This window comes from Phoca vitulina, unplaced genomic scaffold, assembly GCF_004348235.1.
Source record: "Phoca vitulina isolate PV1807 unplaced genomic scaffold, GSC_HSeal_1.0 scaffold2, whole genome shotgun sequence".
In the NCBI taxonomy this organism is placed as follows: domain Eukaryota; kingdom Metazoa; phylum Chordata; class Mammalia; order Carnivora; family Phocidae; genus Phoca; species Phoca vitulina.
In genome coordinates, this window is record NW_022589705.1 from 60,914,800 (window position 1) to 60,925,999 (window position 11,200).

General features: G+C 37.8%; 1 protein-coding gene and 1 pseudogene across 2 annotated transcripts in view; both read left to right on the forward strand.

Annotated features, from left to right (window-relative positions):
* Positions 1 to 5,586, forward strand: part of EPS15 (epidermal growth factor receptor pathway substrate 15) — a 142,072-nt gene extending 136,486 nt beyond the window's left edge. The window contains exons 24-25 of one of the 2 annotated variants that reach the window (XM_032429233.1): positions 2,010 to 2,197; positions 4,017 to 5,586. In XM_032429233.1, the coding sequence (XP_032285124.1) occupies positions 2,010 to 2,197; positions 4,017 to 4,163 (335 nt within the window). In that variant the 3' untranslated portion in view covers positions 4,164 to 5,586. The remainder of the gene's footprint in view (positions 1 to 2,009; positions 2,198 to 4,016) is intronic. The other variant, XM_032429238.1, reaches the window with a different exon arrangement.
* Positions 5,587 to 6,542: 956 nt separating this feature from the next.
* Positions 6,543 to 7,416, forward strand: LOC116647715 (annotated as a pseudogene).
* The last annotated feature ends 3,784 nt before the right edge of the window (positions 7,417 to 11,200 follow it).

Consider the following 11,200-nt stretch of genomic DNA (forward strand, 5'->3'; position numbering starts at 1 on the left):
ATGCAAATAAAAACTACAATGAGATACCACCTCACAACTGTCAGAATGGCTAAAATTAAAAACACAAGAAATAACAAGTGTTGGTGAGGTTATAGGAAAATGGGAACCTTCATACTCTGGTGGTGGGAATTCAGACTGGTGTGGCCAGTCTGGAAAACAGTATGGAGTTTCCTCAGAAAGTTAAAGATAGAACTGTCCTAGGATCTAGCAATCTCATTACTGGGTATTTACCCAAAGAATACAAAAATACTAATTCAAAGGGATACATGTACCCAATGTTTATAGCAGCATTATTTACAATAGCCAAATTATGGAAGCAGCCCAAGTAAGTGTCCATCAATAGATGAATGGAGAAAGATGAATGGTGTGTGTGTGTGCGTGTGCATGTGTGTGTATATGTGTGTGTGTGTGTATATGTATATATATGCAATGGAATATTATTCAGCCATAAAAAGAGTGAGATCTTGCCATTTACAATAACATGGATGGATCTAGAGAGTATAATGCTAAGTGAAATAAGTCAAAGAAAGATGAATACCATATGATTTCACTCATATGTGGGATTTAAGAAACAAAACAAATGGATAAAGAAAAAAAGAGACAAACGAAACCGAAAAACAGACTTTTAACTATAGAAAACAACCATGTAGCTACAAGAAGGGTGGTGAGTGGGGGATGGGTGAAATAGGTGAAGGGGATTAAGAGTACACTTACCATGATGAGCACTGAGTAATGTACAGAATTGTTGAATCACTGTATTGTATATCTGGAACTAATATAACACTGTATGTTAACTATACTGGAATTAATTTTTTTTTTTAAATAAAAAATGAGTCAATTTGCTCATTTAAGTTTTACACGTGTATGATGCCAATAGCAAAGTTATTTTTAAAATCCTAAGTAAAATAATATACTAGTGCGTTAAGTAAATCTAAGGGTCTTCAGCCAAGTGAGTATATATCACTATAGAAGTATTAAAGAAAAAAGGATGATTTGTTGGAGAGAGTACTGGACTGGGAGCTTAAAGATCTGGGTGTTAATTCTGGATGTCCTCAGACTAGCTCTGTGATTTTGAGTGTGTAATTTCATATGTTTGGGCCTCAGCTGTCTGAGCTGTTAGATGGTGGCAGTAACTGTAATTTGCCTACCTTCCCAGGAATGTTGGAAGGATCTAATGAGATATGAACATCTTTCATAAGCTGCTACGCTCATGGAAAGACTGTTATAATTGCTATTACCAGTTTAACACATTTTAGGAAAAGTGCATATTTGAAAATATTTTAACACGTATTATTTATCATTTTCTTTCAAGAAGTACTAAGTTAAGACTTTAAAATTGGAGAACTTGAGAATGGTGATGAGTTCAGCAAGGGTACACTGTTGTTTGGTCAAATATGAGTTTATCCACAACCACAAAGATTTAGACCCCAGACTTCAAAACATCTCTTTATTCTTCAATTTGAAATATTGTAGATGGCAAAAAGTAGGTGAGGTTTTCCAAGGTAATTCTTAATCGTGTTCCCAGGTGTTATATATAGATCTAGAGACAAAATCAGAAGAATATGGTCATTTTTCAAAGGTCATTTGCCCTTAGACTGCCACTAGTGGACAGCTGGATCAGGCTGAAGTTACAACAGCAGAGGCCATTTCTGTCTTTATTTTTTGTCATCCTCATCCTGTTTCATCCTTTCCTCTCCCTCTCTTTGGGAACACACTGCTTTGGGGAAGACAAGGTTTACACTCTGGGCAAAAATATGATTCCTGGCCCGTTCCCTTCCCCTTTGCTGTTTTTTCATTTAGCTACATAGAGCTGGAATGTATTTGAGAGATTGTGTGTGAAAATTTTGAGGACAGACTGTTGGTGTAGTCATTTAAGACCATACTAAGAATGTATATTTTAGGCACTTACCTCCATTCCCCCCACCCCAGTTCTTTAGTGCTCTCTGTGTTCATGTTCTTATGTGTTTGTTTGCCCTATTTGCTGGTTAATTGTAATGATTTTGATCCAGGGAAAAGACCTATCAACAAATTGGATTCTTCTGATCCTTTTAAACTGAATGATCCATTTCAGCCTTTCCCAGACAATGATAGCCCCAAAGAAAAAGATCCTGATATGTTTTGCGATTCATTCACTTCTACTACTACTACCACTACCAATAAAGAGGCTGACCCAAGCAATTTTGCTAACTTCAGTGCTGTAAGTACTGTGAATGGGCTGTTTGGGGGAAAAAATCTTTCCATTTACAGTTTAAAGAGTTTTCAATGATTACTTTGGAGTCTGCCAAATTTGCGTCATTTTCAACTAAATTTACCAACTTACTAAAAATGACCTATATGCCTCCCCCAACCAGAATTTGATTCTGTTTCGATGCTTCTAACATTGTTCCATGGCACAAATGATTTTAGTAGTCTTAGTCCTTGTGATGTGTATACCAGTTGTTTTGCAAACCCTTCTTTTAGTCTTAGTAAACAATATAAATAAAATCTTGACATTTACTATTTTGCAAATTGTTATGGATGATGGGCCATTAGAGAGTCATTTGTCTGCCCACTGGATGAATAATGGCAATAATGAGCTTGTGTATTTGTAATTGTGTATGTTTGTTTGTGTATAAAGTTTTGATGATTTCTGGAGACCTGTCAGTAACTATTATATGAGGGGATAAAGCCAGGGATCTTTGAATAGAAAGCGAAACTCTGGTTTTTATATAGTAGCGTTTTTAAAATGTAAATGTCGATTTTATGAAGTAAATACAGTTGTCAAGAGCTAAACAGTCTTGGGGCGCCTGGGTGGGTCAGTCGGTTAAGCGTCTGCCTTCGGCTCAGGTCATGATCCCCAGGTCCTGGGATCGAGCCCCACATCGGGCTCCCTGCTTGGCGGGAAGCCTGCTTCTCCCTCTCCCACTCCCCCTGCTTGTGTTTCTGCTCTCGCTATGTCCTCTCTGTCAAATAAATAAATAAAATATTAAAAAAAAAAGAAGAGCTAAACAGTCTTTAATTATTTGGACAGTTCTAATTTACTAACCTTCCATATTTACCCTGCATTCTCCCAGAGCTGACTAAAATAAATTTTTTTCATTTCATCCCATTGTGGTATTCCTCTATATGACAGGACTTCAAACCAAGTAAAATTTTTTTATTTAGTGTCTCTCAACATTGCTGTTTTAGTTAGACAAAAATATTTCCCTGACATAACGTTAAGGTTTAAGGTTTTATTGATGTTAAGTGTATGGTTTTATTTAGATCAAGTCAAAAAGTTCTCAGTGCCTGCAAAAGTCTTTATAATGCATTAAAAAATAATTTGGTCCACATCTTGTTTATTATACCCAGTACTTCTTGTTTTATGTATAGCAAAATCAGCATATTCTTTGCTACATAGTTTTTCTGTACCAGAGAGCAAGGATAAGGTAGGAAATCACCAGTGGGATTAAGTTGAAATGATTGATCATGTGAGGATGCTCCCTGAAGTTGAAGTTATAAATGTTACATTAGATTAAAAGGCTAGCCCTCCCGTTGGTAAATATCCTAAATCACCTTAAGCATTTCTACTTTTTAAAAGTGATTTAATGTTTAGTTTTATAGACTTTTTTTTTTTAAAGATTTTATTTATTTACTTGACAGAGAGAGACACAGTGAGAGAGGGAACACAAGCAGGGGGAGTGGGAGAGAGAGAAGCAGGCTTCCCGCAGAGCAGGGAGCCCGATGTGGGGCTCGATCCCAGGACCCTGGGACCATGACCTGAGCCAAAGGCAGATGCTTAACGACTGAGCCACCCAGGCGCCCCAGTTTTATAGACTTTCTATCAGTAGACTGCAATAATTTTTAAAATTAAACCACATTTAATAACTGGTAAAACTAAATGTGTTTTCAGGGAAAAAAAAAATTAACAAGTAACAAATAAGACTATTTCCAGAGTCCTGTAGGTGAAACAAGTAGTGAATGTTCTTTGTAACAGCTATTTTCCTTCTTTTCTTTTTGTTTTACTCATTAATGTTCATCTCTCTTTTAAATGACAGTATCCCTCTGAAGAAGATATGATTGAATGGGCCAAGAGGGAAAGTGAGAGAGAGGAAGACCAGAGGCTTGCCCGACTAAATCAGCAAGAGCAGGAAGACTTAGAACTGGCTATTGCACTCAGCAAATCTGAGATATCAGAAGCATGAAGAATTCTCCTGTCCTTTGTCAACCATACAATATTCTTCTTCCTGAATACTGAAGCTCTTTACAGTGTGTATCAAAACTACCTATGAGCATGGGAATACAAAAGGTTTGAGATTCCTATAAATGTGACAAAAGTTTGTTTTTGTTTCTAACTCCATTTCAGATTTGTCTTCCTGCCACCCACCCCCGCCCCCATCAAAGCAGTAACCCAGTCAGACAACATCACCTATGCTCCTGTTCTGATGTGTATTTACTGTGAGCTTCTGCCTGCCTGTGCTCCTTTTACTTGTAAAGCTAGAGTACCCAAGCTTCTGCCTTCTGGAATATAGAGAAATAGTTTCATCCCTGTGCTACCCTTGTTCTGTAGTTACTCTGATGATAGCCAGTGGGTTTCTTAAAGTTTGCAGTATTCTTTGATTTGAATGGTTGAGGGAGGGGAAGGGAAAGAACATCCTATTTCTTTGATGATAGTGCAAATTGGCTAGTTTAAAGCATATGGTTGTATTTCCTTATAATTAAAATACTGTTCAGTTTGTTTTTATAGGAAAAATACTTTGCATAAATTGACTCCACTATTGAAAAAGGGATGCTTTAAGGTTGAACCATTATAGCTTCAGACTCAATCTTTTCCTAAATAAAAATGTTAAAGCCTCATATGTGAAATATATTTTTAAAAAATTTTCTCTGGATTTAAAGAATTTTAGATGAACAGATACCTCTCCATAATTTTAAGTGCTAGACAGTGGAGAAAATGTATCACTTAACATATACCCATCAGTGTAAGGTAAGCAAAAATCTAACATAGCAGTTGTTCTGCCATTGCTCTGGCACTGTCCCCTTTAGTTCATGGTAGGTTTATTTTTGTACTTTGCAGAAGAAACTTCAGCATGTGAGAACTGGAAGGTACTTTAAACTTTTTTATATATATATTTTGTTTTCTTTAATGAAGGCTCACTTACTTGAAATGTAAAAACTTTCACCGAATACAAATGGGAAAAGTGATGTGTATTAAATCATATTATTGCTTTTTGTCCATCTTTGTATTTTAATCTCTTCCTGGTTTTTACCTATAAAATTGGCGGGCTAGCAAAAAAATCCTGTTTTTTTTTTAATTGAGAGAGAAGAGACCTGTCAAATTGTCAAAGCTCTTCATGTATTAAAAGTCTATCTCCTGTAAAACTGACCTAGCAGGCAAGCTGAATTTGAAATAGACTGTGATGTAGGCTGTAAACTGTAGAATAACCTTAGTTTTCTTTTAACATCAGTTACTGACTTAGGTAATGTATTAAATACCAAGATAAAGAAAAATGCACCTACAAAATAATTAAAAGTCTCTGTGGTCACCAAGTCAAGGTGGTATTGATCTGTGTTAATCAGAGTAACTTATTGCCTAGTCTATGAATAAATTCCAAAATATCCAATTCATTTCATCTTGAAATGGTGCTTTTTTTTCCTCTCCACACACAGTTGGACTGCTGCAGTTTAAAGCAAACTTACACCACGTTCTTGCACGCTAACTTTTTTCTACTTTTATAAATTGAAACATTTCAGCATAAAAGTCCTACATATGAAGCAAGGGCTGAATCATCATAAGGCTTTAATTTTGATAAACTAATCCAGTGGCCTATGGATATACCGCTAAAAGTTGATTGAGAAGGTAGTGTTGGGAGCTGTGATAGGTAGTCGTTTCGGGGTTTTTTTTCCCTTCCCCTTATACTTCAGGATAAAGGTAAGTTGACTTGAATAACCTTCTTTTGCACTGGGAAAATGAACAGATGTTTGAAATGCTTTTAAAATATTTTTTTTAATTAAAAAACCACTTTGGAAAATATTAAATATCTGTAACTTATAAACACCAACCTTCAATGTAATAAGTGTACCCTAATCTTCTGTATGTTTAACTGGATTACACAGACTCTTATCTTTTGTTAAAATATGTATACTCAGTGGACCAATATAATATTAAAGTGTGTATATATTATATAAATATATATATCGCTCTTTCTCTCCATGCTCACTTGTGGAGGATGAATGTTTTAGAGTCATTTGTGATTACATTTTACATCGTTGACTCTGGCTGCAGAGCCTGTGCTTTCAAAGGACAGACACGTATTCCTGAGAGCTCAGTGGCACTACTTACAAAGTTTTAACCATCTTCTACATGCTTGTTAAAGTTTAGTTGGGCTCTCTTTATAGAATTTTCTCTTCTGTTTCAAACTTCTAAATTGTAGCCTGTAATTATGAGAACAATAAACTTTAAGTAACAATAAAGCATACTATCCATACATTCTATTTGAAATGGAGTTTTGCAGTTCTCTGTTATGTCCCTGCTGTGTCCAAGGAGGGGTAGGCATACAGTCAGCGCAGATTAACATGTGTAAAGTGCTTGAGGCAGTGCCAGGTGTGGAATCAATACTCAGTAAATGCTAGCTATTATTTTTAGTTATTGTCCTGTTTCTGTGAAAGAAAGATGGAGAATGTATATCCATAGAGACAGAGCCTGAAACACAGATGGTTTGTATATATTTGTTGAGTGAGGATTTGTGACATGGATCTTAGGAGGGCACCATGGTATAAAAAATTATTTACAGTCCTGGGATAGAATCCCTAGTCTACCATTTTTGAGAAAGATGACTTTGAGAAACTTATCTAACCTCCCTGAGCCTCATTTCCGTCATCTAATGAATATCATACTTAACTCATAGGATCATTCTGAAGGATTTGACTTTGGCAGCTTTTTAATATTACATATTTTAATCAAACAAAGTCTGCCATGTTATTATTAGTAGTGAAAATAGCTATTGGTTTCCTTGTGGCAGCAGTGCAGAAGTTGAGTATGGCAGGACAGGCATTTAGAAAGTTTCTTTCCCTCTCCCTCTTTGACCAAGTTTTAGTTGAAAGGAGTGCAGCTGAAATTATAACCGAAGGAGAGGCATCATGCTTCCAGAAAAATCTCAAGGAAAAATGCTGCAAGCGACAGTAGTAGCCGTTGGATCAGGCTCTAAAGGAAAGGTGGAGAGATTCAACCAGTTAGTGTGAAAGTTGGAGATAAAGTTCTTCTCCCAGAATAGAGGCACCAGAGCAATTCTACATGACAAGGATTATCTCTTATTTAGAGATGGTAACATTCTCAGAAAGTATGTAGACTAAATAAGTCATTGTTGAAATGATTTTCATGTGAAGGTAGCTGCCCATTCCACTGAAGTAAGGTCTGAAATCTTTCCATGTAAATAATTTCCAGGGCGCCTGGGTGGCTCAGTCGTTAAGCGTCTGCCTTCGGCTCAGGTCATGCTCCCAGGGTCCTGGGATCGAGTCCCACATCGGGCTCCCTGCTCGGCGGGAGGCCAGCTTCTCCCTCTCCCACTCCCCCTGCTTGTGTTCCTGCTCTCGCTACCTCTCTCTCTGTCAAATAAATAAATAAAATCTTTAAAAAAAAAAAAAAAAATAATAATTTCCATTTCTCTTTTATAATAAACTAATGATATCTCAAAAAAAAAGAAAAAAGCTGTCGGTTATTGGATACATGTTGTGTGTGAAGCACTAAACTAAGCACTTTATGTGTGTTTTCTTGTTTGATCTTTACAACAGCCCTAAGTAGTACTATTAATAGCCTCTATTTTGAAATGGGTAAACTGAGGCTCAGAAAATTAATGTGCTTCGGATCTTAGGGCTAATAAGTAGACGCGCCAGGAATTGAACTCTGGTCTCTCTGATTCTAAAACATGATACTCTTTCCAGTTTACCATGCTTTGTCTCATTTTGTGTGAAAAAGTTTGCTCCTAGGAAATGCTAGGAATAGGACATGATAAATAATAACAACAAATAACATGTTAAGCACCAGGCAGGATCTCTAGTGCTTTACATACATTAGTTCATTTAATCCTCAACAGCAGTAACTCTAATGTGTGTGTGTGTGTGTGTGTTTAATAACAATAACCATCATTGTCTCCATTTTACAGAAGAGGTGCCCTAAGCATTATTATGCAGCTAGTAAGTGGCAGAGCTAGCCACTTTTGAATTCAGGGAGCTGACTCCAGAGTTTTAAACACTACTTGCTATTTCTGTTAAAGGGGTGAAGCCAGAGGAGAAATATCATAAAAAGAATAATCCATGTGATCTCTGCTCTTGATTGATGAAATAGCCCTACTACATAGCACATGACATCTTATAAAACATTTTCTAATTCATTCTCCTATGTAATCCTTAAAAGGATTTAATATAGTTTCTGACATATGAAAGCATTCAACCATTGTTAGTTATTAGTATTACCATAAGTGATAAATAAGTACATAGGGGAGATGGCCAACATTGCTTTTCTTAAAGAAATACAAATTTTTAAATCACAAAGGTTGCAAAAATGAAAATTGGTCAGTGCTAGTAGAACTCTGGAAAGCACATAAAAAGGTAGGCAAAGAGTAGTTTTTGAAAAGTTTGCTGCACAACTGAAGGGACAGGGCGTTCTGGGCAGAGGCCAGGGCTGTGTGTAGAAGACAGGGTAGGACACGGTGTAGTGTACTAGCTAGCAGCAAGTACTGAAGTAATTCACTGTGACTAGAGTTTAGGTCTGTGGGCAAAAGAGTGAAGTATTTGTGTTTGTGTGTAAGAAAGATCTTAATGGTGGTGATTTGGAGGATTGCTTTAGGAGGAAACCAGGCAAGGCAGGAAGAGCAGGTGAAGGCTGCTGGAGTCATTCAGGTGAGATGGTAAGGAGCTAAAAATGTGGCTGTGGCTGAGGCCTGAGAGATGGGGACCAATTTAGGAGAATTAGCAGGCCTTCAAGTCTGATTAGACGTAGACATTCAGCAGAAGGGCGTGGTTCACAAACTTTAGTGAGCATCAGGATCACCTGGAGGGCTTGTTAAAATACAGATTGCGACCCCATCCCCAGAGTTTCTGATTTCAGTAGGTCTAGAGTGGGACCCAAGAATTTGAAATTCTAACAAGTTCCCAGATGATGCTAAAGTTGCTGGCCCCGGGGAACCTAACTCTGAGAACCACTGGAGTAGAGGCTGACTTCTAAGTCTCTGTTCTGCAAGTTTTATTAAATCTACTCATTTAGTTTGCCATGCTGTTGCACCTTGTCATTCTATACTTGACCTATGGATTCTGTTTCATAATGTAAAGCACTTCTAATCTTTCTTGTGGATAGAGTTATTTAAAAATAATAATTGGAAGCTAATAACACTATGTGCCAGTACTATGTGAAGGACTTATATATAATGATTCATTTTACTCTCCATAACAATCCTTTAAGTTAGGTGCTATTATTTCCAGTTTAAAGATGAGGTGCAAAAAGGTTAAATAACTTGCCCAAGATCCAGAACTAAAAAGTACCCAAGGTAGGATTCAGTACCCAGGAGTCTGACTCCAGAATCCATGCTCAATCACTCTTCTGTACTGAAAAAACTTACTTTAAGATACTTTTGATGCATAGATCCATAGTGTACCTCTTACTGGCTAAAATCCCCATAAGCCTGAGTGTTGGAAATGTACAGTGAGAAAATCATTGTCATTCCATTCATCTTTTGCTAAGGTGTATTGTGTTCTAGGTACTGTGCCGGTTTAGGGACAGAGAAGACTTTCATGAGGCCCTTGGATTAGTGGTGATACAGTAGGAGGGATAAACACCTACTCTCAACTAATTCCACAACATTGCATACTGAGGATTAAGATAGGAATGCTGGGATACCCAGAGGAATTGGGGAAGGCTTCCCAGAAGAGGTGCCCCCAGGACACAGTATTATACTTCTAGCATTAGTAAAAAACATGGATGGTGACTCAGAATTTTTTATAAGCATAGGTCTCACAAGGCCACCCTGGGAAAGGCTGACAGACAGTCTCCTAGGAGGCCTCATGTGAGCAGCATTTATTACTTAGTGGATTCAACCTGGCCCAGGTCTGCCCTTCAAGTTCAGAAACCTGACTTTCATCAGTAAAACAGAGACAGAGCTTCCATTACTGACAGGACTGATGTAGAGACCAGAACATCAGTTTCCAGCAAAAGTTGCCACAGGGTTTAGAGCATCCACAACTGGCTGAACAAGACTCCTCCCTTGCCAGTGGTGTCTGGATGCCGCCTGCCTCTGAAACTCCTCTCTCTCCGCAGCCAGGGCTGCCTGGCCCTCTGATGAACATGTTTTTCCGATTGCTATGTTTAATCAGGTTACAGTCTGGTTCGGCTGGTTGGGTAGCGATAGCTAGTGTCTCTTTGGGGTGACTTTACATGTCTTTGCTTTCATCCATTGTGGACTCTATAGTTTAACTCTTCCTGAGGCTGACTTGCCCAATTTGAGTTCTTAGTGAAGTATCTCAGCCCCCCGGCTTTGAGTCCACCCTTTCATTGACCATACTATTTATTGAGTGTATATATACCAGGCCTTCTCCCTGACCCATCCTCCTCCAAACCATCAACATGTCCTAACAATCTGCCTTTTAAATATCTCTCAAATCTATCCTCTCCATCTCCAGTGCCACCGCCCCAGTTCAGGTCTTCATCATCTCTCTTGTAGACTTTGCCAAAGCCTCCTAATCTCCTTGCCACCAGTCTCTGTTTTTCTGTCTGCTTCCAAACCATCCTCCATGTCACAAATTCATCTAGAATCAAAATCTGCCCCTAACACTCCTACAATACAACATGACACTGATTCCCATCACACTCAGGTTAAAATCCTAAACCCTTAAAAGGCTTTTCCTTCATAACCTTAATTTCTGATTGGTACTTAATCAGTAATGGCTTAAACGTGTAAGCTGTTTCCCCCCCCTTAAATCTTAAGAAAATGCTACTTGAAGGAAATAAAGGTACCTCCGATCTGATTATGGAGTAATGGAATCCTTTTGAGATGTGCTTAATTTTATACTCTCTAACTTGATGTTTTTCGAAAACAGGTAGTACATTAGTTGGGTTGGGAAATCAGTTTAGTGAATCAGCAGCATAGAAAAAATGTAAACAGAGTAGTATAGTAGAATGAACTCCCATGTCCCAGTAATCACCTTCAGTAATTGCCAATTCATACCCAGTCTAAGTTTATCTATATTCCTG